This window comes from Ursus maritimus, unplaced genomic scaffold (assembly GCF_017311325.1).
Source record: "Ursus maritimus isolate PB19 unplaced genomic scaffold, ASM1731132v1 scaffold_21, whole genome shotgun sequence".
NCBI classification, from domain to species: domain Eukaryota; kingdom Metazoa; phylum Chordata; class Mammalia; order Carnivora; family Ursidae; genus Ursus; species Ursus maritimus.
Window position 1 is genome coordinate 33,192,410 of NW_024424564.1, and position 27,480 is coordinate 33,219,889.

Genomic DNA, 27,480 nt, shown 5'->3' on the forward strand with positions numbered 1-27,480 from the left:
TTCCCTTTTTATAATGAAAAAATAATTGGTATGTCAAGTGACGCTTTGAGATGAAATAAATATCCTATTCCCCAGTAGATTTTCACTCAATGGTTTTAGCTTCCATTGGTGATCCTTCTAGAATTAAGTATTACAATGGTTGTGCACAGTGATTTTCTAATTAAACTATTCCTGCTAAATTTATTTACTGACCTCCTTTTGTAAAGAAGAACTGTCCCTATTTTGTTACTGTCTTTGTTCTGTCAGTTACTGTCATTGTTCTTCTGATGTTCAAAATCACACATTTTGCCAGTGGGAGGTCTCAAACTGGATTCTGTGTTTTTTGATATGTCCCCATTTTTCTTTGAGCATGTTTTTGTTCATTGCACAACTAAATGTTCTAGACTTACTATATGCGTGTGTGTATATATATACATATATACATATTGCAAGTTCTTTCTGATATTGCCAATTCAAAGTCCCAACACTTTGAAAATCCAAAGTTATACATTTCAAATTTTTTGTATTTACCCTCTCTTGTGTTGAGAACTCTGGTTCCCAACAATATCGATGTAATAACTCATTTGCTTTATCCTGCCATATTAACAAAGTACTTTCAGAATTATTAAACTAATACCACCATTAACAATTAACCTACTAAATAAATTTAGTCTTTCTTTGCAGTTCATTATGTCTTTAGAATACACCACACATTAAAGAGCTGTGTTCAAATTTACTTGAATTAATTTTATTTTTTGTATGGTTATGTTTCCATTTGCTATATACTTAGGACCACTTGTTTGTATTTGCATTCTGTTTATATATATAAAATTTCCTTTTTAAAATTCTTTTACCCTTTTATAGTTTTCATCCTTTTACATTTTATATTCAACATTTATACTGTTTCAAAGACTGTTTCTCAAAAGACCTGCTGGTTATAGAGGGAAGCAAATAAAAATGAAAATATCTCTGTGTCATCATTTATAGTTTTTCACTGAGGCTATGTAGAATAATAACCTTGAATATTCTTTGATTTTAAAATATTTGGATTGGAAATGTATTTCCAAATGTGAATGGCATTTATATGTCAGGTTTTCTTTAAGAAAACTAGTCTATAATTCTCATTTAGTAACTATATTATCTTCTGTAGTGAAGTGGGGTCCGTTTACTTATAGAGTTACTAACTAGTTCATTCTGTAATTGTAATCCATAAATCTTTGAAGGCCAAGTGATCCTCTGAATTTTTATCAGAGACTATTTGACACTACTGATGGTAGACTTGAGCTCAAATTTAAATGGAATTAGTTATTATTCCTTTGCTGTATCTCTGGGTCTCCTTGATGTTTTTGTCCGCTTATTGAACTATCACCCTAGCACAGATCTTCACTTTTTTCCACCTTTCTTCACTCTTGCATGCTGCTGCCAGACTAATGTTATGTAAGTACTGTTTTTGTTATTTTTTAATTTTTCATTTATTTTTTATTTTCGAGGGGGGGAAGGGCAGAGGGAGAGGGAGAAAGAGAATCCTAAGCACGCTCCACGCACAGTGCAGAACCTAACACAGGGCTCGACTCATGACCCTGAAATCTTGACCTGAGCTGAAATCAAGAGTCAGACGCTTAACCGACTAAGCCACCCAGGGGCCCCTTTTGCCATTCTTATTTGAGAACTTTACCGTGGTTGCACGTTGATGAGAGTGGTATTAAATATGGCTTACCTCTACTGGGCATTCAGAGTTTTCTTGCAGTTTCATCCTTATCTCCAACGATCGTAATCATGAGAGCTATCAGTTAATTAGCACTTATAATACCCCAGGTACTGAGAGAATGATGCATTACTTTCTGCTTTGTGTTGCTGTCTCCATGCAGATAAATTCCCTTATTCTTCACCATTAAAAAAACTTTATATCCTTTAATGCTGTCTGCTGGTATTTTTTTGTCAGTCAATCATCATCCTGTGGCATTAGCACAAATAATTAAACCTCAATGAAAGGGGTTTATTGTAAGGTTACCGTAGGGACCTTTGCATACCTCCAAGGACAGAAACAAAATATTGCGAAGCCTCTTGAGGACCAGACCTGGAAAATCAACAATCAGTGCAACATTCTCCATCTTCCTGGGCCAGTATACTTTTATTCTCTTCTCTATCATCTTCTCTTTCCTGGACCACCATTATGGTCCATCCCAGCTGTACACCAAGATCTCTCACTATCCATAGTCAACTGGCAATAATTTGTGTGTTAGTTGAAAATGTTGAAAGAGGAGAGTGGAGGTCTTCATGGGGTACTCTGAGCTCTTGCAGGGATCATGGATGAAGCAGTTTGAAAAAGTTTGTAAAAGGGAAAGTGAACAAAAGTAGGTTGGATCCTATTTATAAGCTTTCAAGATGATTTTATTTAAGATGAGATAGAAAATCAAATATGTTTACAACTTAATTTTTAAAAAATTTTATTTAAATTCAATTAGTCAACATATAGTATAACCTTAGTTTCATATGCAGAGTTCAATAATTCATCAGTTGCATATAACACTCAGTGCTCATCACATCACGTGCCCTGTTTAATGCCCATCACCCAATTACCCCATCCCCCCACTCACCTCTACTCCAGCAACCCTTGGTTTGTTTCCTATAGTTAAGAGTCTCTCATGGTTTGTCTTCCTCTCTGATTACTTTCCATTCAGTTTTCTCTCCCTTGCCATATGATCTTCTGTGCAGTATCTTATATTCCACATATGAGTGAAACCATATGATAATTGTCGTTTTCTGATTGACTTATTTCGCTCGGCATAATACCCTCCAAGTTCCATCCATGTCGATGTAAATGACAAGTATTCATCTTTTCTAATGGCTGAGTAATATCCCATTGTATATATATATATATACCACATCTTCTTTATCCATTCCCCTCTGTTGATGGACATCTCTGCTCTTTCCACAGTTTGGCTATTGTGGACATTGTTGCTATAAACACTGGGGTGCAGGTGCTCCTTTGGATCACTACATTTGTGTCTTTGGGGTAAATACCTAGTAGTGCAATTGCTGGGTCATAGGGTAGCTCTATTTTTAACTTCTTGAGGAACCTCCATGCTGTCTTCCAGAGTGGCATTCCAGCTTGCATTCCCACCAACAGTGTAAGAGGGTTCCCCTTTCTCCGCATCCTTGCCAGATCTGTTGTTTCCTTACTTGTTAATTTTAGCCATTCTGACCAGTGTGAGGTGGTATCTCATTGTGGTTTTGATTTGTATTTTCCTGATGCCAAGTGATGTGGAGCATTTTTTCATGTGTCTGTTGGCCATTTGTATATCTCTTTTGGAGAAGTCTGTTCATGTCTTCTGCCCTTTTCTTGATTGGATTATTTGTTTTTTGGGTATTGAGATTGATAAGTTCTTTATAGATCTTGGATACTTGCCCTTTATCTGATATGTCATTTGCAAGTATCTTCTCCCATTACGTAGGTTGCCTTTTAGTTTCGTTGACTGTTTCCTTTGCTGTGCAGAAACTTTTTATCTTAATGAAGTCCCAATAGTTCATTTTTGCCTTTGTTTCCCTTGCCTTTGGAGACTTGTCTAGCAAGAAGTTGCGGTAGCCAAAGTTGAAGAGGTTGCTTCCTGTGTTCTCCTCTGGGATTTTGACGGATTTCTGTCTCACATTTAGGTCTTTCATCCATTTTGAGTCTATTTTTGTGTATGGTGTAAGAAAATGGTCCAGTTTCATTTTTCTACACATGGCTGTCCAATTTTCCCAACACCATTTTTGAAAAGACTATCCTTTTTCTTTTTTAAAAAAAGATTTTATTTATTTATTTGAGAGAGAGAGAGAATACAGATGGAGAGTGAGAGGGAGAAGCAGACTCCCTGGTGAGCAGAGAGCCAGTTGTGGGACTCGGTCCCAAGACCCTGATATCATGACCTGAGCCGAAGGCAGATGTGTAATCAACTCAGCCACCCAGGCACCCGAGACTGTCCTTTTTCCATTGGATATTCTTTCCTGCTTTGTCGAAGATCAGTTGACCATAGAGTTGAGAGTCCATTTCTGGCTGTCTATTCTGTTCCATTCATCTATGTGTCTGTTTTTGTGCGAGTACCATACTGTCTTGATGATCACAGCTTTGTAATAGAGCTTGAGGTCCGGTATTGTGATGCCACCAGCTTTGGTTTTCTTTTTCAACATTCCCTGACTATTCAGGGTCTTTTCTGGTTCCATACAAATTGTAGGATTATTTATTCCAGCTCTGTGAAAAGTGTCAATGGTATTTTGATAGGGATTGCCTTGAATGTGTAGATTGCTCTATGTAGCGTAGACATTTTAACAATATTTATTCTTCCAATCCGTAAGCATGGAATGTTTTTCCATTTCTTTGTGTCTTCCTCAATTTCTTTCATAAGTGTTCTGTAGTTTTTAGAGTACAGATCCTTTACCTCTTTGGTTAGGTTTATTCCTAGGTATCTTATGGTTTTTGGTGGAATTGTAAATGGGATCAATTCCTTAATTTCTCTTTCTTCTGTCTCATTGTTAGCGTATAGAAATGCAACTGATTTATGTGCACTGATTTTATATCCTGCCACTTTGCTGAATTCCTGTATGAGTTCTAGCAATTCTGGGGTGGAGTTTCTTAGGTTTTCGACATAAAATATCATGTCATCTGAGAAGAGTGAGAGTTTGACTTCTTCTCTGCCAGTTCGAATGCCTTTTATTTCTTTTTGTTGTCTGATTGCTAAGGCTAGGACTTCTAGTACTATGTTGAACAACAGTGGTGAGAGTGAGCATCCCTGTCGTGTTCCTGACCTTAGGGGAAAAGCTTTCAGTTTTTCCCCATTGAGAATGATATTCGCTGTGGGCTTTTCTTAGATGGCCTTTATGATACTGAGGTATGTTCCCTCTATACCTACACTGTGGAGAGTTTTGATCAAGAAAGGATGCTGAATTTTGTCAAATGCTTTTTCTGCATTAATTGAGAGGATCATATGGCTCTTGTCCTTTCTTTTATTAATGTGATGTATCACGTTGATTGATTTGCAGATGTTGAACCACCCTTGCAGCCCAGGAATAAATGCCACTTGGTCGTGGTGAATAATCTTTTTAAAGTACTCTTGGATCCTATTGGCTAGTATCTTGGTGAGAATTTTGTCATCCGTGTTCATCAAGGATATTGGTCTGTAATTCTCTTTTTTGGCGGAGTCTTTGTCTGGTTTTGGAATCAAGGTAATGCTGGCCTCATAGAATGAGTTTCAAAGTTTTCCTTCCATTTCTATATCTTGAAACAGCTTCAGAAGAATAGGTATTAGTTCTTCTTTAAATGTTTGGTAGAATTCCCGTATGAAGCCATCCGGCCCTGGACTCTTGTTTGATGGGAGATTTTTGATTACTGCTTCAATTTCCTTGTTATTTATGGGTTTGTTTAGGTTTTCTATTTCTTCCTGTTTCAGTTTTGGTAGTTTATAAGTTTCTAGGAATGCATCCATTTCTTCCAGATTGTCTAATTTGTTGGCATATAGTTGCTCATAGTATGATCTTAAAATTATTTGTATTTCTTTGGTGTTGGTCATGATCTCTCCTCTTTCATTTATGATTTTATTTATTTGGGTCCTTTCTCTTTTCTTTTTGGTAAGTTTGGCCAGGGGCTTATCGATCTTATTAATTCTTTAAAAGAACCAGCTTCTAGTTTCGTAGGTCTGTTCTACTGTTCTTTTTGTTTCTGTTTCTGCTCTAATCTTTATTATTTCTCTTCTCCTGCTTGGTTTAGGTTCTATTTGCTGTTCTTCCTCCAGCTCCTTTAAGTGTAAGGTTAGTTTATATATTTGAGACTTTTCTAGTTTCTTGAGAAAGGCTTATATTACTATGTACTTCTCTCTTAAGACCGCCTTTGCTGCATCCCAAAGGTTTTGAACAGTTGTGTTTTCATTTTCATTTGTTTCCATGAATTTTTAAAATTCTTCTTTAATTTCCTGGTTGACCCATTCATTCTTTAGTAGGATGCTCTTTAACTTCCAAGTATTTGAGTTCCTTCCAAATTTCCTCTTGTGATTCAGTTCAAATTTCAAAGCATTGTGGTCTGAAAATATGCAGGGAATAATCCCAATCTTTTGGTACTGGTTGAGACCTGATTTGTGACCCAGTATGTGATCTATTCTGGAGAATGTTCCATGTGCACTTGAGAAGAATGTCTATTCTGTTGCTTTAGGATGGAATGTTCTATATATATCTGTGAAGTCCATCTGGTCCAGTGTGTCATTCAAAGCCCTTCTTTCCTTGTTGATCTTCTCTTAGATGATCTGTCCATTGGTGTGAGTGGGGTGTTAAAGTCCCCTACTATTGTTATGTTATTATCAATGTGTTTCTTTAATTTTATTATTAATTGGTTGACATAATTGGCTACTCCCAAGTTAGGAGCATAAATTTTTATAATTGTTAGATGTTCTTGTTGGATAGATCCTTTAAATATGATATAGTGTCCTTCTTTATCCCTTACTATAGTCTTTGGTTTAAAATCTAATTTGTCTGATATAAGGATTGCTACTCCAGCTTTCTTTTGATGTCTATTAATATGATAAATCATTCTCCACCCCCTCACTTTGAATCTGGAGGTGTCTTTGGGTCTAAAATGAGTCTCTTGCAGATAGCATATGGATGGGTCTTGCTTTCATCCAGTCTGATACCCTGTGTCTTTTGATTGGAGCATTTAGCATATTTACATTTAGAGTAACTGTTGAAAGATATGAATATAGTGCCATTATATTACCTGTAAAGTCACTGTTTCTGTATATTGTCTCTGTTCCTTTCTGGTCTATGTTACTTTTGGCTGCTCTCTTCGCTTGTAGGATCCCTTTTAATATTTCTTGCAGGGCTTGTTCAGTGATCACAAATTCTTTCAGTTTCTGTTTGTCCTGGAAGCTCTTTGTCTCTTCTTTATCTAGCCTTGCTGGATAAAGTATTCTTGGTGGCATATTTTTCTCATTTAGGACCCTGAATATATCATGCCAGTCCTTTCTGGCCTGCCAGGTCTCTGCACCAATCTTCCCCAGGAGAAGGAGGGTGGGGTCTCACCGGGGCTCTGGTGTTTGCTGGGCCCCTGCTCTGGGAGCAGTTGCTCAATCCTATGTGCACTCGCACCCTCTCCTCCTGGAAAGGAGGAGGGTTGCTTCTTTTGTTGGGCCCCTGATTGGAGAGGTGGTCCCCGATCTTGCCACGGTTCATGGTTTATTGCAACACCTAGCTGAGAGCCCACTCCAGGGCTTGCTAATTGTAGCCAGCTTCCCTGCTCCAATGCCTGGGAACTCTACCACACTATGGCACCCCTGTTCTTTCTGTGACCCTGACCACACCGTCCCACTTAGGATTCTGCCCCGCTTCACCACATGAGCACATTTCAGGCAGGGATGTTCCTCACAGGAGCAGACTTTTAAAAGTTCCGATTTTGCATTCCATTGCTATATCACTTTCTGGTAGCCAGCTTATGGAGTTTCCCTCCCACCGTGGTTTATCTTCTGGTATATCCCCTCAGATTCACTTCTCTGCACTTCCTACCTTGCAAAAAGCGGTCACTTTTCTATTTGTAGAATTGCAGCAATTCTTTTCTTAGATCTCAGGTTGAATTCACAGGTGTTAAGAATGATTTGATAGATATCTAGCTGAATTCAAGGTCAAGGGACCAGACGAATCAAGGGTCCCCTACTCTTCTGCCATCTTCCCTCCCCATCTATAATTTAAATATTTTTCATGTCCTCAGGCATACTGTAGCAAATAAAAGAATTTGTCAATAAAACTGCATTATAGTAGATTTGTTTGAATTTTTATCTGTTAATGAAAAAAAGCTGATATATGAGAGGAAGCAATAATTTTACAAATAGTTACCCTTTAATGTTTAAAAAATATTTCCTTTCTTAGACACAAATCTAATTGTAATGGCAGTCTCCTCTTCCTTCTTCAGTTTTGCAGACTCCAACTGTTAGCAAACATACATCTACCAAAGGTCCAGAAAAGCTAAAAGAACCCAGAAGCATTGACTGTTTTACAGGTAATTAAAATTGGGATAAACTGTTTTTCTGAAAACTTTGAAAAATAGTTTTCATGTTTCTCTTTTGATAAAATGTTTGTTTTCTGTTTCAGAATTGAGTGTACTGAATAAAATAAGGAAGAACAAGCTATCCAAAGCAATTTACTTGATGCAGAAAGCTCTTCTAATATTTGAGAAAGATTCAGCCTCTACATCTTCACACAACTTTTTGATGGTAAAAACATGCCATTCCTTTTTTCAGTCCTGACATAACCTTTGTTAAATGATTGATTTAGTTCACTTTGCTAAAAATAATGTGTTGCCCTTAACAGTAGATTATGAACTTTCAGGTTCCCTATATCTAGTCCTCTCTTTGAGTAGAACAATTCCGAGCAGGGAACTAACCTATATAAACAGTCCTGAACTCTTCTGAAATGAGAGATCCTCTCTCTTTTTTCTCTCTCTGTAGGGTCAATTTATATTGGAAGCCAAATAAAATCAGAAAAAAGGATTAAAAATGAGGGAAACCATAGAGCTTAAGTGACACTATGCTAGCATAATGCATTCCTTGCTATGGAATTAAAATACTTCAAGCCCATTGGCTCAGATACCTTCTCTGAGATGGATATTGCTAATTTGTATCTTACTCTGGCCTGGAAATTGTTCTGTGTTCTTACCAATTCATTGTATGTTGATTTTACAATTTAAATTCTTGAGGGTAATCACATTTCAAGCTGGAGGATTTTTAATAATTTTGTCCATGTGTATTACCCATAAAACTTTGATGGTATTGGCTAAGTGAATGGCACATGGTGAAGTAGAGAATAATGCTACAAGTAGTTTAGCTGATAAGAGAAAGAAAGAAATAGGTCAAAGCTAGGGAGAAGACACAGAGTTTAAGAAGAGTTTAAGAGAAAAAGTTCTGCAGATTTATATAAGGCGTATGAAGAGCCAGAAGAAAAGAGAGAAATTGAAGGTATGAGAGGGGTTAATAGAGCACAGTCCTATTAGAAGAGGGAAGGAGATGAGATTGAAAACACAGATAAAGTGGTTCATCTTTAGTGGAGGATAGGCTACAGGGCAGACTCCTCATCCTCTGATACAAAAGGGAAGGAGGAACAGATTGATGTAGATTTGTGTAGGTCTATTGGTGTGGAAGCAGAGAGTTGAGTTTATGCCTTCCTATGTCAATCATCTGATAAAGTAGGAGGCAAGGATATCTGCCAATAATGGAGAGCAAGGGTGGACAGTTGGACTGAGGAGAGAGAAGATGGTTAGAGAGTGGAGTGGAATGGATGAGGAATGGATTAGGGAGCCAACAACAAAGTTGAAGGACTGGCTAGCATAAAGTTCTAGCTGAAGTTGAAGACCATGAATTTATACTGGGCCCCATCTGCGTGGTGGTATGGCATTTCCCTGGGGTAGTATTTTTAGAAGCTGTGACAGCAGAATATTTGTGACAGCAGAGATTTGTACAGGGCTAGATTTTTACAAATGAAAGTGGGGTTAAAAGTTCCTAATAAAAATGGGGTGCAGATTGAGTAGTGAGGAAAGTGATACCTTCAGGTATTCAAAGACTAGGTGAGCATGGGGATGTCAAGAGACTGGACATGTCTGTGAGGTCAGGGACCAGAAAATCAGAGTCTGAGAGAACTGGAAGGATAGGTGTTTGAGGTTAGAAAGCAGGATATTGGAATTTAAGATTTCTGATATGTAGCACTTTCTGATCATCTGTCCATTACTTCATTCATCCAACAAATGTTTTTGAGTACTTATGATCCATTCAGCAAATATTTATTGTACATGGATTGTGTACCTGGTATTATGCTGAGTAGAGGGGATAGAAACAAACAAACAAAAATCCTTTATTCAACAAATATTGATGGATTGCCTTTTTTTTTTTTTTTTTGTGGTCCCTGTCTTCAAGATAAATCCAGTTGGTGGGAACGTAGACAATTAAGTAGGTAATTATGGGTCACTGTCATAGATACTTTAACTGCAAGAATGCCGGGGGAATTCAGCAGAAGAGTTCCTAACCCAACAGTGGATAATATATAGAAACTTCCAGAAATGGAATCATGAGGTTGAATACTGATAGAGAGGCAGGTGTAGCTAGAGAAAGAGGAAGACAAAGGGTGAAAAGGACTTTATAGGGAGAGAAAACATGACAAAGTTCCTGGAGCTAGAAGGGTCATAGAGTTCTTGTGGTCCTATAGGTCATTCAGTGTCATAGAGGCACAGATGAAATGACAAAGGGGAGAGGGGGCTGTTGAGAGAAGAGGGTAAGAAGTGAGACCAGAGAGGAAGTCTGAGGATTTGGGTGGACAGATGCTATTAATGTTCAAGGTTGGGAAGTCTGTCCTGGCAGTATTATGGAAGAACCTTATTATAATTGAATTTCAGCATTTGAATGAAGGAGTTTGATGATGGTGTTGGACAGCCTCAGCTGACAAGGCCAAGTGGTGCCTGATCTTTGTTGGAAGACTTTGGGTGTGTTCAGATCCATTTTCTCAAGAGATGCTTCTGTGGCCGCTTGCTACTGTGTAGTGCTTGGAGGATACTAATTCTTCAGTCCTATTTCTATGTCAAATAAAACTTACCTTTCTTTTTTAGAACTGCTTCTCTCAGGAGTAATCTTGTGGGCTCTCAGAGCCTGGAGAGAATAAAACCTCTGGGATTTTCCTTTTTGTTTTATTATGACTTAGTCTGGTCCTTATACTGTCGTCATATGCTCATTCCTGTTAGGCCTTTATCTTCCTACCTGACAGTGGGGGACACACTGGAGATGTGAGAAGACTGCAGTTTTTACATTTTTTCCCTGTGTGTCTTTTTCTTCTATTTCTTAAAGAAACTATTTTAACTTAAGAAAAATTGTAAATATAATGTCCTCTTAGGATAGACTCATGAGATGCATTTAGGGGGTCTATTTTTTATAAGGGGTCCCCCACAAGGATTTTCACCAACTAGGAATATTTATTTAGAAGTCCTGAAACCTTCTATAGCCACCTCTGCTCCTCAGCAGTTTTTTATCCAAGTGTTAAGGCTTAATGATCAGTCCTTAGGGTACTCTCGTAAACAATGATGTTATGGCTCAAATAATTGCCAAACTTTCTTTCTTTAAAGAAGACAAATAAATTTCTTTCCCCTGGCAATCATTTTCTACTGGGGTATATTACAGAATGTTTTACATTATCATGATCTTGTAATAAAATTATCCCCAAATCAGTAACTGATGCATCACCTGATACCATAAAAAGGTTTAAAAAGCCTGGGTCTTTTCAGAACTCTTAAATAATTCATACCCTGTTTTACTTTTTCAAAAGTTTCCTGACCTTGTGGAGCTGTATAATCTCATCAGGCGTCTGTTTTATTCCTAATCAGTTAAAAGTGGACCAACTTGTTGCCAGGACTGAGGTACAAACCTTTGATAATGGCTTGTTAGCTTTCTAAATGAAATGACTGGGCTTCAAAAAAAATTTTTTTTTAAATTATGGGGACTTTATCCCTATCTTGCTGTCTTGGTATTGGACTTCTGGAAGTCCACGTTGGCTTTTTATACAATATACCGCAGATTTACTTTAATGGATTGCACCTGGCACTAGTATCAGATGTTCCTGATCTACTTTTGATCAAATAGAGCACTGGTTGTGTGGCTCTTAGTCCACTTCAGAGTCTGCCAGCCAGACATTCAGTCTCTGTGCAGATGGTATTTATTATTGGAAGAGGCAGAAATATTCCTCAATCCAAGGCAAGTGTTAAAGGGCAGGGTTGTATACTGTTGTTTTCTGTCCAGCACCTATTTCCCCTTCCAAATGTCACCTTTTAGGGAATTCCTCCTTCCCTTTTAGATGTAGTTGGGTGGGACTTTTCAGGGTCTTTCTTCTCTGCTGGCCAGTCAGAGGACTAGCCATGTGAGCAAGGCCAATTGGGGGCTCCCTCTTTAGAATCAAATCTTGAGTAGAGGGGTAAAAACACTAAAGCTAGTTGACATTCATTCTTTCCAATGCTTGTATACTGATCAGACTATTAATGGTTGTGTTCTGTAGACCCTCCTACCTCTTTTGACCTGCTGTGGTCGGCCTGGTTTTCCTATTGCTCCTGGTTCAAAGAACCCCAACTCATGCATCTAGTTTTCTCCTAATTCTAATTGTTGGAGCCTAAACAAATTGGTAGTTGAGATGACTTTAGCAGTTCCAAAATCCAGTCATATTGCTTCAGCTCTAAGCAAAGGAGCATTATGAATTAGCAGATTATTTTTCATAATTGACACAATCTAATTTTATGGTAGTATTTTGGAACCGGAACTAATGAAGAAGACCAGACCACTCCAAGTTCTAATAACTCCTGGCTTTACTATGTCCCAAATTTATACCTTCATGTCTCTTAAATACCACTCTATTAACCAGGTTAGCAGTACTTGGATTACTAAGTATAATTATTTTTCCTATATTATAGCATTTTAGTCAAATCAGCTCTATTTGCTTTGAGGGAAGTATATATGTGAATCATTTTTTTCCAGAGATCTTATCATCTCTTTTTAATTGTTCTATGCTGAAGTCTTCCTCATTAAGAACAAACCCTTTCTGATTCTGACCCCCTCCCATGAGGTCATGTTTTGACCCTTTAGATTTCAAAGTACTGACAAGATTTTAGCTAATTTCCATTTCAGGTTTTAAGGGTATTTCATTGGAAACCATCCAGGTTTCCTTTCCATGCTTCTTTTTAATTTAGCTTTGCATTAATAAGACAAAATACATAGTGGTTAGGAGAATAGGGTTTTGGATTAGCATTTTGGTTTTACCACTGACTAACTATATGACCAAGGTCCAGTTACTTATGCTCTCTTAAGTTTTAATTTCTTCATATGTAAAATAGGAGTTCTTGGAAGATTCAAGGAAATGATGCTTATAAAATGTTTAGCATTTGGCACAGAATAAGCAGCCAATAAATGTTAGCCATTATTATTATTATTATTATTACTACTTCATCTTTCACTTTAAGCTTTCTGGACATTTTTTTTTTTTAAAGATTTTATTTATTTATTTGGCAGAGAGAGAGACAGCCAGCGAGAGGGGGAACACAAGCAGGGGGAGTGGGAGAGGAAGAAGCAGGCTCCCAGTGGAGCAGTGAGCCCAGTGTGGGGCTCGATCCCAGAACGCTGGGATCATGCCCCGAGCTGAAGGCAGATGCTTAATGACTGAGCCACCCAGGCGCCTCATGGAACATTCTGTTTTATCATATCAGAACTATTTTTTTGGTGCTCTAGATATATTTTCATCTATCAAACTATACATTTCTTTTTGTGTTTTCTCTTAGATTGTATTTTATAAATTGTATATTTTATTCTCAGCAATCAAAAATTATTCCTTGCCAGGATTCTTGGATATGACTTAACTTACTTTTCATCTTCTTCTGACATGTACATAATAGTGCTAAGAATCCAGAATATACCTCAGGAGGTCTACGAGATAAGTAGTAAATATGGCACTCTATCATTCCAGTCTTATGATAGTTTTTTATGGATAGTTGTTAATCATGACCTTGAAGATTGCATTACATCTTTCCCTAAGTGTTTTGCTGCACTGTGGATGTTAAGGTGTTGTCAAATGTATTTAATGTCAATCTGTCCTCGTAAGCACTGAGTAACTTCTAAAAAGAGGCAGGTTTGTTTCTCTAATGGAAACTATAAGCAGAGAGATTTACATTCAGACAGTAGTACTTTGGACTTCAGTACTGTTGTTTTCTGGCAATAAAACAATATGTTTTGGCGAACACATTAGGTAACGTGTTAGACATATTATAGGCAACAATGATGTCCATATTGATAACACTTTCTCTTTAAAAAAAAAGATTTTATTTATTTATTTATTTATTTGAAAGAGAGCGCACAAGTGGGGGAGGAGCAGAGGAAGAGGGACAAGCACACTCTGCGGGTAACATGGAGCCTGATTCAGGGCTCAGTCTCACGACCCTGAGATCATGACCTGAGCTGAAATCAAGAGTTGGCTGTTTAACCAACTGAGCCAGCCAGGCACCCCACACTTTCTCTTTTCACAGTTGAATAGAGCTAGTTTCATGGGAATTTCTCTTTCTTGAGTTTTTGAGACTAATTTTCTGGTGGTATTTCCTTCTTTTGTTTGATGAACTCCCTTTAAAAAGCCCTAATCACTTTCTTTTTAAAAAATTGATATATGATTAACATATAACATTATATTAATATCAGGTACATAATGTAATGATTTGATATTTGTATGCTAAATGATCACCACAATAAATCTTATTAACTTATTTATCTGTCATCAGTTACAAAATTTTTTTTCTTGTGATGAAAACTTTTCAGATTTACTCTTTAGGAATTTTCAAATAAGCAATACAATATTATTAACTATAGTCACTAGGCTGTACATTATATCCCATGACATATTCATTTTATATCTGGAAATTTGTACCTTTTGACCCTCTTCACCTGTTTTGCCCCACCTCCCACCCCCAACCTCTGGCAACCACCAATCTGTTCTCTGTATCTATCTACTTGTTTTTTTTTTTAGATTCCACATACGCATGACATCATATGGTATTTGTCTTTCTCTGACTTATTTCACTTAACATAATGCCCTCAGGGTCCATCCTTGTTGTCAGAAATGCAAGATTTCATCATCGAACTTTACATCAAAAACCAGGGATGTACTGTGTACTGTATGGTGACTAACATAATATAATAAAAAAACATTAAAAAAATGGCAAGATTTCATTCTTTTCCTATAGTTGGATAATATTCATATAGATATGAATTATATATTCATATATATATGAATTGTATATTCACATATGTATATGAATTGCATATTCATATATATGACATGTCTAGGCTATTGTAAATAATGCTGCAATGAACATGGGGTTACAGATACTTTTTCTAATTAGTGTACTAATCACTTTCTTATATAAATGGAATGCTTTTAGCAGCTCAATGATTTGGCTCACTAAGTTAGGATTTTCTTTTCTTTTTTTTTTTTTTTTAAAGATTTTATTTATTTATTCAACAGAGATAGAGACAGCCAGCGAGAGAGGGAACACAAGCAGGGGAGAGGAAGAAACAGGCTCGTAGCGGAGGAGCCCGATGTGGGGCTCGATCCCATGATGCCGGGATCACGCCCTGAGCCGAAGGCAGACGCTTAACCGCTGTGCCACCCAGGCGCCCCTAAGTTAGGATTTTCTAACTAGTATTAGGTTTTACCTTGAGTCCTATTTTTATAAAATTTATCTGATTTACATAAGTCAAGGTCTGCGTTTTAGACTTTTGTTACCTTTCATTTAAAAATTTAGTACTTTTATTAATCTATTTCAAATTGGGCCATGAAACCTGAATTAGGGAGTTAAAATTAATGAAGACCCAATCAGAACATTTTATTTATTTATTTAATTTCCAATAAGAATATTTTAAACATACTGTCTTAAAATGCATTCTAGATTATCCTCGTCTGTCATTATTTCATGTCTTTCATTCAGAACACATTTATTGAACCTAAAGAGATAAAGTACTGTCCTTGCCACCAAGACGCTCATTGTTTAGAGTGTGGACAGTCACTACACAGATCATGTTGTGTAATACATGCTAAAATAAAGAGTGGAAAATGAAGAGACTAGGTACCTAAATGTGTGGGACTTCTCTTGGGAGGATTCAGAGATGATGTTTGAATGGATCTTGAAGCACAGAAAAGGAGGTAAAACCCTCCAGGAAGAGGAAGTTCCATGGGAAAAGCTCTGACGCATGACAAGCATAGCTTCTCAGGGAATGAATGACTTTTTTTTTTTTTAATGGTTTTGGAGGTTAGGTTGGCTAGGCAGTAGCTATGGGAGAACAAAAGAGTAGAGGGAGATAAGGCTAGAAAGTATAATTGTGATCAGAATACAAAGGCTGTAGAGGAGTTTGCGCTGTAACAAGTATAGGAGGAACCACTGAAGGGCTAGAAGACGAGGTTGAGGAGACTAGAGACTGAGAAAAAGGGTAAGAGGCTGATTAACTCATCTTAGTGCTTCCCAGTTCCTACTATACTTCAAAATTACCCTCAACAGTCGTTAATAATACAGATGCTCAAGCCCCACCCCTGGAGATTTTTACTAAATAGGTTCAGAGTGGGGATGGACTATCTTAATTTTTAAACAAGTTCCATAGATGATACTGATCAACAGCCAGGTTTAAGAAATATCTGTGTGATAGCCCCTGGCAGAAAGCAGGAAGTTTTTAAAAAATCCATCTGTTTATGGATATGCAGAAAGAAGCTGCTAGAGTCAAGTCAGAAGATGCTAGTGTCTGACTATCGCTGGAGCGTGAACTGCTGAGGCAAATTTTGGGAGTAAGTATAGAAAGCCCAAGGCAGTTGGCCAGTGAGTTGAGATGGGGTCAGAGGCAGTCTGTATTAATATTAGGGCCAGCAAACCAATGCTGCTGGTGCATTTTATAGGCTGCACACGTAATATCTAGAGGAAGGAAATTTTCAAGGCGTTTTCCCCTTCCCTTGTGTTGCATGATTTTTCCTTAGGCTGACTTCACCTGTTCTTATGCAGCCTAAAATATCTTGGTCTCCAGTCTGTGACGCAAATGAAGTCACATTAACATTTAATGTTCAAAATATAATAGCTTTCATCTACCTTCTGTTCAAGTAGGAATTTCTTAAAAATTTTCCACAGTTATTTGGCGAATCTAATTACCTTTTCTGCTCAGGCTTCTTCCTCATTTCGATTCTGGCCTCTTATCAAGCTCCTACCTGTTGTTGCCTTTCAAGGGAACCCTTTTCTGTGGGCGTATCTGTCTTCTCAGGGAGCCAATTCTGGTCTTTATCTATGGTAGAGGTTAGAAAGGTGAATGAACCTCTGCCCAGCCCTGTGCTTGTTGTGTCCTCTGGGTTGAATAAGCACTGCCGAAGCCTTGACTCAGTGTTTTATGACACGACTTCTTCAACATCTTTCTTTCCATCCATTTTCTCCATTTTTTTTCTCAGTTTGGTTGAATGAGTGAAAAAGTGGAGATGATAAAGGATAACAGATGCCATCCTATGCTCCTTCATTGAATCATTCATTCAATGATTCAAGTTATTCTGAGCACCATGTGTCTATAAATTAGCTTTTGAGTCTAAACAGCTAAGGTCTTTGGCATGTAGGCTTTAGAAACATGGTTACTGTATAATACATCCTTTCTCACATGAAGGAACGATTGTCCTATGCAGATGGCTAAGATTTTTGAACTATTAATGCCAAAAAAAAAAAAAAAATTCAAGGTCTCCTGGCACAGAACAAGCAGAATTTAAAAACCATTTATTATTATAGATAAATTTTAATCACAGCTAATGATTTTAGACCTTAATGTCAACCATTTTCTATAAAAATAAAAATGAGTTAATTCTGATCTCAATTTAGGTCAATCTTTATTTTAGAAAAAAATGTATGATACTACAGTTTTATAATCTACACTCCCACAGCGAACTGGTTTACTCACTCAACTTTAAATATCACTTTGATGCAAATGACTCATGGAAAGTCTTACCCTTTCTTTTGAGCCCAAGTCCAGATTTCCAAATGGAAGCTTTGAACTTAGCATGTCTTCTGCAGAGGAAAGAGCACAGGTTTTTGTAAGAGAGTGAAATGTATTTGAAATTTGGTAGACAGACATTTGTCTTCTCATTTTCGGGATTTCTTTTCTTAAATTTATTAAATTGGCTAGAACTTCCAGAATAAAAAGGAATAGTGGCATTGTGTCTCCTTCTGGATTTTATTGATCATTCTCTTAGTGCTTCACTATTAGCCATAATTTTGACTATTGGCTAAAATTAATATTTTTCTCATGCTAAAGAAAGAACTTTCCTCTATTGAGGTTTGCCACTCCCTCCCTCCAGCTTTACTGAGGCATAATGGGCAAATAAAATTGAAATATATTTTGACTGTACAACATGATGATTTGGTATATGTATAAAGTAGTCTCCTCTTAGCTGTGGTTTAGCTTTCTGAGGTTTCAGTTATCTGAAGTCAACCACAGTCTGGAGCAGATGATTTTCCTTCTGACATATCATCAGAAGGTCAGTAGTGGCCTAATGCTCCATCACAGTGCCAATATCATTCCCCTCACTTCATCTTGTCATGTAGACATTTTATCTTCTTACATCATCACAAGAAGAGGGTGAGTGCAGTACAATAAGATATTTTGAGAGATCACATTCACATAACTTTTATTACAATATATTGTTATAATTGTTCTATATTATTATTAGCTATTGTTAATCCCTTACTAATTTCTAAATTAAATTTTATCATAGGTTTGTGTGTATGAGAAAAAACATAGTATATGTAGGTGCTTAATACTGTCTGTGGCTTCAGGCATCTTGGAATGTATGCCTGTGGATAAGCAGGAACTACTGTACATTATGAAATAATTACCACAAGCAGCTCAATTAACATATTTATCACATCATATAGTTACCTTAAAGAATTTTTTAATTTAAATTCAATTTAATTAACATATAGGGTATTATTAGTTTCAGAGGTAGAATTTAGTGATTCATCAGTTGCATATAACACCCAGTGCTCATTACATCAAGTGCCCTCCTTAATGCCTATCACTCAGTTACCCCATCCCCCCACCAACCACCCTTCCAGCAGCCCTCAGGTTGTTTCCTGTAGTTAACAGTCTCTTATGGTTTGTCTCCCTCTCTGATTTTGTCTTATTTTATTTTTCCTTTCCTTCTCCTGTGTTCATTTTGTTTCTCAAATTCCTCATATGAGTGAAATCATATATTTGTCTTTATCTGACCAACTTATTTCGCTTAGTGTAATACCCTGTAGTTCCATCCATGTCATTGCAAAAGGCAAGATTTCATTCTTTTTGGTGGCTGAGTAAGTTACTTTTTTTTTTTTTTTGAGCGAGAACACTTAAGATCCGTTTTTTAGCAAATTGCAAGTACACTATTATTAAGTGTAGTCACCATGCTGTACGATAGATCTTCAGAACTTTATAACTGGAAGTTTGTGCCCCTTGATCAAGATCTCCCCATTCCCCTCCCCAACCACTTACCCTTGGCAATCATCATTCTTTCTGTTTCTATCAGTTCTACTTTTATTTTTTTTTAGATTACACATATACACGATACCATACAGTATTTCTCTTTCTCCATCTGGCTCATTTCACTTAGCATAATGACCTCATGGTTATATATATTGTCCCAAATGGCAGGGTTTCCTTCTTTTCTAAGGCTGAATAATATTCCATTGTATCTGTGTGACACATTTTCTTTTTTCGTCTATCAGTAGACACTTAGATTGTTTTCATATCTTGGCTGTTGTGAATAATGCTGCAATGAACATAGGAGTGCAGATATCTCTTTGAGATAATGATTTCATTTCCTTTGGATAAATACCCATGAGTGGGATTCCTGGATCATATGATAGTTCTATTTTTAATTTTTTGAGGAACCTTCATACTGTTTATCTTACTGGTTGTACCAGTTCACAGCCTTACTAACATCGTACAAGTGTTCTGTTTTCTCCACGTCCTCACCAACATTTGTTATCATTTGTCTTTTTGATAATAGACATCCTAACAGGTGTGAGGTGATACCCCATGGTGGTTTTGATTTGCATTTCCCTGATGATTAGTGATGTTGATCATCTTTTCATGTACCATTTGAATGTCTTTTTTAGAAAATGTCTATTCAGGTTTTTTGCCCATTTTTAAATCATTTGATTGGTCGCTATTGAGTTAAGAGTTACTTAGATATTTTGGATATCAAGCCCTTATTGAATGTATGGCTTACAAATATTTCCTCTAATTCCATAGGTTGCCTTTTTATTTTGTAGATTGTTTCCTATGCCGTGCAGAAGCTTTTTAGCTTATTTATTTTTGTTTTTGTTGCGTATACTTCTGCTGTAGGATCCAAAAAATTGTTGCCAAAACCAATGTCAAGGAGCTTTTCCTTTATGCTTTTTTCTAGTTTTATAGTTTCAGATCTTATGTTTAAGTCTCTAATGCATTTTGAGTTGATTTTTGTGTACAGTAAGATAAGGGTCTGATTTCATTCTTTTGAATATGGATATCCACTTTTCCCAACACCATTTATTGAAGAGACTATCCTTTCCTCATTGTATATTCTTGGCGACTTTGTAAAAAATTAGCTGACCATATTTCTGGGCTCTCTGTTCTATTCCATTGGTCTTTCTTCCCTTCTTTTCTTCCTCTTTTTTTCTTTCTTTCTTTTCTTCCTCCCTCGCTCCCTCCCTCTCTCTCCCTTTCCTTCTTTTCTTCCTCCCTCCTTCCCTCTCTCTCTCCCTTTTTTCTTTTCTTTTCTTTTCTTTCTTTCCTTTCCTTTCCTTTTTTTTTTTTTTTTTTTGAGTGAGAATACTTAAGATCTGTTTCTTAGCAAATTTCAAGTACCCTAATTTTGGGCTTAGTTTTTTGTTCTTTTTCTAGTTCTCTTAAGGTGTAAAGTTAAATTGTTTATTTCAGATCTTTATTTTTTTAAAAAAAGGATTTATTTATTTTTATTTGAAAGAGAGAGAGTGAGTAGGCAGAGGGGTTGAGGCAGTGGGAGAGAAAGTCTTAAGCAGACTCCGTGCTCACAGAGCTTGCAGAGGGGCTCAATTTTACAACCTGAGCAGAAACCAAGAGTTGGACACTTAACTGACTGTGCCACGCAGGCACCCCAGATCTTTCTTTTTTCTTAATGTAAGCATTTACACTATAAACTTCCTACTTAGAACTGCTTTTGCTGCATCCCATAGGGTTTGGTATGTTGTGTTCCCATTTTCATTTGTCTTAAGATTTTTTTGATTTCCCTTCTTACCTCTTGTTTTAAAAAAAATTAGTAATGAATGTTTAAGAAGTTCGATTTTTTTTTTTGGCCATTTAGCCTGTAATCATATTTTTTTCCTCATTTGATTTATAGATAAATTAAATTATATTCATAGACTTCCTAATATTAAATTATCCATGTATTCTTGGGAGACAGAGAATATAATTACAGTATGTTATTCCTTTAATATATTGCTAGATTCAATGTATTAGTATTTTATTTAGAATGTTTGCATTTATATTTGTAAGAGGATTGCTCTATGTTTTTAAGTGCAGTCATTTTTCAAGTTTTCTTATGATAACTTGTAAAATTATTTGAGAAGCTGTCTTCATAGTTAGAAAATTTTTAAATGGCATGGGAATTATCAGTTCCTTGAGATTTGAAATTTTTAAAAAATGAGATCAGTTGAGCCTGACATTGTTGTGAGAAGAAATAAGACTACTACTGGTATATGTGACTTATGAAATGGCTATTATTGAAAGTTTCTTACTATCAGCAAGTAGAAATAACTTATTTTACTTATTCTGTGTACCTGAAAGAAAGGCAATCTGCATTTCAAAAGGTGACACGTTGAAGAACAACACACAAAACAAAAAAATTTTTAGATATCTTTCTCAGTTTATTCTATCATTATCCTGCATTTAAGTTTTCTGCTTCTTGAATTAGCTTGCTGATTTTGTATTTTCATCCCTAAATGGCCAATGATGTTGTGCATCTTTTTTGTACTTCTTGGCTATTTTTACATCTTTTTTGGAGAAATGTGTATTCAAACCCTTTGTCCATTTTTACTGGGATTATTTGTCTTTATTATTGACTTGTAACAGTTCTTTATATATTTTGAATATGAGTCCCTTCTCAGATACATTATTTGCAGGTATTTTCTCTCATTCTGTTGGTTGTCTTTTTACTTTCTTGATGTTATCATTTGAAATTTTTAATTTTGATGAAGTTCAATTTATCTACTTGTGTGTGTGTGTGTGTTTCTTCTGGTGTCATATCTAAGAAACCATTGCCTACCCCAAAGTTATGAAGATTTACTTATATGTTTCCTCTTAAGAATTTTATAATTTTGGCCCTTACATTGGGTCTGTAATTCATTTTGGGTTAATATTTGTATGTAGTGTGATGTAGGGGTACAACTTTATTACTTTTGCATGTGGAGATCTAATTGTCCTAGTACCATTTGTTGGAAAGGCTATTTTTTCTCTATTACCCATTTAATTTTAATCTTTACATGGATTTTTGCTTTGGAGCTCTATTAAATAGTCTTTGCCTTTTAATTTAATTTAAAAGATAAGTTTAACCCATTTACATGCATTATTATTGTGCATATATTTAGACTTTCTTTGGAAGTATTCAGATCTTCTGACTTATTTAGTAGCTATTTATTTACTTTTGTAAAATCATTCGATGCTTGAAATATGTGTAACACTGAGGCTCAAAAAGCTACATATAGCAAGATAATGTTGTTTAACATTATCAGAATTCTACAAATATAAATGCAGTTCAAATCTTGAAATGTATTTTTCTGTGTTCACACTTTATTACAGGAAGCATATTCTTTAATTGAGAAGACTGAAGCAGAACAAAATACCCTATATTCATATCAAAAATATGTGGAAAGTTCAAAAAGAAAGAAAAGCAGAATCCCTCCCCCACCTATCCTGCTATCCCGAACTTACTGTTCTGTGACATTGAAACCTGCTCCATTTATTTCAGATGTTAAGGTATGTTGCCCGTTATGATCTTTATTTCAGGCAAAACAACATGAGTACTTTTATGACTATCATGATTGATACTTTTCTTGCTCTTAGGACTCAAATAGTCTGAACGTTGGGATTAGTATTGTAATGTCTTAACTATACTTCGTTTCTTCATGACCTTTCCCTTTGTGCTATTTTCCTTTATGCTCTATATAGCTTTGCTATACCCAATATATAGTAAGGAGAAACAGTAGAGAAACTTTTGTCTCTTAAATATCTTCGTCACCGTGCAGAGTCCTATGCTGACATCCTAGTGTGTTCAAGATGGAGAAGGTCTCGGCTGAACTGGAATAAGGCATTTGAAGAGCATAGAAGTTACTCTCAGAGCCAATGATGGAGATGAGGCAATTGGGGGATAACAAAGTTAGATGTTCTTCCCAGAGTTCTTCCAAGTAAATGGGGATTATTTAATGCAAACAAATGACAATTCCAACCATATTATATGTCATAATTCTTTATGTATTTATTGAAGAATGAACTTTTTCTCCCATCCCTGATGCTTTGGAACTTGGCCTAAATGTGACTCTCACTTGAGATTTAGTGTCCTCACAAGCATTCCGCTTGATTTATATTTTAAATATTAAATTTCCTCTTTTGGATGATCAACAACATGCTCTTTGATGTAGTATAAAAAAGTTTTATCTTTGTCTTTAAGATATTCTGCTTTAACTTCCATCAACTTGTATTGTGGAAAGGGCACAGGCTTTAAAGTCAGACAGATATCGGTTTAAAATTCCAGCTCCACCACTTACTAGCAGTATGACCTTAGAAAATCTAAATATACTTTTTGAAGTGGTGGTAGTATTGTTTTATTTGTAAAATATGTTTACTGTGAAAATTAAATGAGATAATATATAATATTCCTGGCGTATTAGTTGATGTCCCTCCATATCTTATATTAAACATGGTAGTAAAGTTTGCTTAAAACAATTAACATTGGTATAGAGTGTGATTACATTATTTCATGATTTTTTTTTTCATAAATTTTGTCCAGTGAACATTATTATCTCTTACCTGTCCAGTTCTGTGCGAGGTAATTGAGATATAAAAATAAACACAAAGTTTGATTCCATTCTTTGAGGAGCTTCAGACTAATGGGATATGGACATCAGTGAGAAGTAATACCACCTTTATAATATTTTGTAATTGGAGAAATAGAAGTAACATTCATCTTACACCCCAGCTGTGCTGTCATAAATGCATTATTGCAACTGCTAGCATTTTTAAAGTTCAACTTTGGATTTTTTTGAATCTATTTAAGAATGAGGATTTGCTGATTTTGAAAATTCAGTACGGAACTAAGACTGGATGCCTTACCAAGAGTTTTTCTTTGTTTTTACTCAAATGTTTTGGTTTATTTAACCAAAAAAATTTTTTTTTCGTATTTCAAATTAGTGACTAGTTTATCTTATTTCATAATGCTTACAAATAGGAAGATATAAGTATTCCATATCTGACCTATAGTGGTAGGACCTGTCACTTAGCACATTATATGAAGTTTGTGTATCGTATACATAGTAGAGTTGTGTGCTCCAGGAAATTTTTACCTTCGGTTACATACTCATCAACACTAGATGGTGCTGTGGGCTTAAATAAGTTTTCTGGTTAGAGGGTTCAGCCATCTTTTGTTTTATCAAAATCTCTTGTTATAACATTTGTTTCATTAAAACCTGTTTTAATAGTTGAAAATGCTGAGTTATTAATAAACTTTTACTTCTAAAGTTAGTGGTGGTTTGTTCATGGTGTCTTTACTCTTATACAGATTCTAATTACACATTGCTCCTTATAGTTACACAAACTAAGATGTCTTCATTTGTGGGACAAAATAGAAACATAAATCCTGCTTCTAAAACTGCTTTTAGAGAGAATTTTACCCTTCAAATTCTGTTTTATATAGAGAGCTTAACTTAGAGAAAATAATAATTTAAGCCATATAGCACAATCTTTCTGCCTTTTTTCCCCTCTATGTAAAATGATACTCTTTTTTCATGGAAAGTTAGTTTTTACATTTCTTCTGAAATTCATCTGATTTTTCCCCCCCTCTTGGCTTCCGGCTTTCGAGTTCCTTCAGTGCTGTGTCTCTAGTTGTTGGAGTTCTACCTTTGTCAAGTGCTCCTTATTTACCTGAGCAGTTTTCCTTCTGGACACAAAGATTTGGACACCTGTACCAGAAACTCTAATTCATTGAAGCTAGGCAGGCTTGGGTATATGTAATTTTAAAAAATGGTTGGTTCTGTGAAAACGGTATTTTGAAAAGTGACTCTGCACAGTCAGGGTTGAGAACTAGTCATGCAGACAGAATACCATTAGGATTTTTCTGTTGACCAGGAGGAAGAAATACCTAAGCTAAGCTAAGCTATAAGAGGCAGTCTTTTCTAAGAGACAATTACTTTTTCCCTTCTTTCCAGTTTTCCTTATCATTTAGGTGTTGAGATTTTGGGAGGTGGAGCTTCTGGGGAAAAGGGAATGACACAATGATGACAACCTACCCAACCCCAACCTCAGGACAGTGGCTCCTTCATAATGCTATTCCCTAGGTATCGACTTGCTCCCTTTTCCCCTACAATGAGAGTAGTTCATTCCAATGAGCAATCTCCATTATTTCAACATTTTGGGCAGAAGAACCAATTCTAACTACTTAATTAAGTTTAAGTTTGATTGTTCCTGTAGAATTTGCATTTTGCTTTTGGTTTCTATAGTTAAGAATTATCAAATATCATGCTACTATCTGATCTTGGGCAAATTATTGAACATTTCTGTGTCTCCATTTCTCATAAAGCAAAATGACTACAGTAATCCCATTTCATAGGGATGTTGCAAATATTAGAAAGTTTATGTAAATTTCCTAACAATACTTAACATGAAAGAAACTGCCCAGTTAATGGTAGTTAAAATAATTAATAGTGAATAATAATCTCTGTAGTCCCAGGTAAATAAGCCTTATATTTGTATTTATTTTTGTGAGATTAAACCTAAGTATATTTGTAAACTTAGATTCTATGTTTTTAAAAATTTTTTTAATTTATTTTATTTTTATTTTATTTTTTAATTTAAACTCAATTAGCCAACGTATGGTACATCATTAAATTCCATGTTTTAAAACCTGAATAGTTATATTTTTATTTAGAAAAATATTCCTTTTACCACATCTTTTTTGTTTTTTAAGTTTTTATTTAAATTCTAGTTAGTCGACATACAGTGTAATATTAGTTTCAGGTGTACAATGTAGTGATTCAGCACTTCCATGCAACACCCGGTGCTCATCACAAGTGCCACATCTTGATAAGAGAAATTGAATGCCTTGTTAAACAGACTATAGATGATGGGTTCATCTCTCTCCTCCACAGGTCTCTTGGTACTGCATTTTGGGTTGCAAAGCAGAAGGGAGCTATGAAAAAGTAAGGCTAAACAATAATCATCTCCCAAACTCAGGAGAAGCGGTATGTCAAATTAGAAAAACCTCTAATTGTCAGGAAATCTTACCAAAAGTCTCATTAATGACAACTGAGTGTTTTCTTTTTTTTTTTTTTGACCTCCTTCTCATGTCATTATTTCAGTGAATTTCTCTAATTTCAATTTAAGTCATAACTGAAATCCAACAGTAAATGCAAAGGTTTTATTTTATTTTTTTTTTTACATATAAGGGTTATTTAATTATATTTTTTAAGTCACATTACTTCAGTTTTCCATACATAAACTTGAAATATGTTTTTATTAACAGATACCAGCTGATGGTAAAAGCATTTTTGAAGTGAAAGGTTTAGAAACCAATGAAAAATATGTCTTTGCAATTGCTGCTTATTCTTCTAATGGGAAGCTTATTGGTAACGCTATTGGGGAGACAACGAAACCAATTCTGGTTTATCCACCTCTTTCTGCTGTTACTGCTCGGATGTTCTTGACGCAGGTAGAAGAGAATTCTGCTAATTTTTTCCTCTATGTTTTTTTCTGCTAAGCTGTTACTAAGTAATTTCTAATTGGAAAAAAATCACAGTGGATATTCTAAAGCTCTTGTAATACATATTTCCATTACTGCAGTTTAGTCTCATAAAAATAGGAATCATTCCTTCTCTTTTTAGTGAGACTGATCTGTACGACAGCATTTTTTTTTTTTTTTTGGATTACAAATGTATCCAGAAAAAAAGGCTATTGTAAAAATTTAATTTTAATTTTAAATTTAATTTTAGGAATTTAGAAAATACCGAAATGCACAAAGAAGAAAATAAATGTTACCTGTTTATCCTATCATCCAGAGTAGCAGTTCTTAACTTGGGGCAATTTTGGCCCCCAAGGGACATTTGTTAATATCTGGAGACATTTTTGGTTGTCATAACCTGGAAGGGTGCTTCTGGCGTCTAGTGGGTAGAGGTCAGGGATGCTGAAAAGCACCCTACAATGCAAACGACAGCCCTCCATAACAAAGAATGATCCAGCCCAAAATGTCAGTAGTGCCAAGATTGGGAAACCCTGATCCAGAGCTATCTTTTCATTTGTGTGCATGTACGTGTGTGTGTATACACTTACACACACACACATTTTTATATATACATATGTGTGTTTGGATTTATGTATAATATATAACCCAATCATGGTATATATATTATTTTATATCCTGATACTGTCATTTAATATATAATTGACATTTTTTTCAATCCATTAACTATTCCTCCATAGCGTAATTTTTAACAGCTGTGTCTTCTAAAGGTATTGCTTCTTTTAATGATACTGCATCTTACAGATAGATTGTAGTTTACTTAGTAATCTTTACTGGTGGGCATTTAGATATTTTCTAGTCTTTTGCTATTATAAGCAAAGCTGTGATGTACATCTTGGTATATGAATCTCTGTCTGCATCTGTGATTACTTTTTTGGGGGGAGAGATTTACAGAAGTGAAATTTCTGAGTT

General features: G+C 35.7%; 1 protein-coding gene across 1 annotated transcript in view; it reads left to right on the forward strand.

The window, feature by feature from the left end:
• Positions 1-27,480, forward strand: part of CFAP54 (cilia and flagella associated protein 54) — a 286,069-nt gene that overhangs the window by 62,288 nt on the left and 196,301 nt on the right. Inside the window, exons 17-21 of the mRNA XM_040637071.1 lie at positions 7,907-7,993; positions 8,086-8,207; positions 22,362-22,538; positions 25,922-26,014; positions 26,296-26,481. Of these exons, the coding sequence (XP_040493005.1) occupies positions 7,907-7,993; positions 8,086-8,207; positions 22,362-22,538; positions 25,922-26,014; positions 26,296-26,481 (665 nt within the window). The remainder of the gene's footprint in view (positions 1-7,906; positions 7,994-8,085; positions 8,208-22,361; positions 22,539-25,921; positions 26,015-26,295; positions 26,482-27,480) is intronic.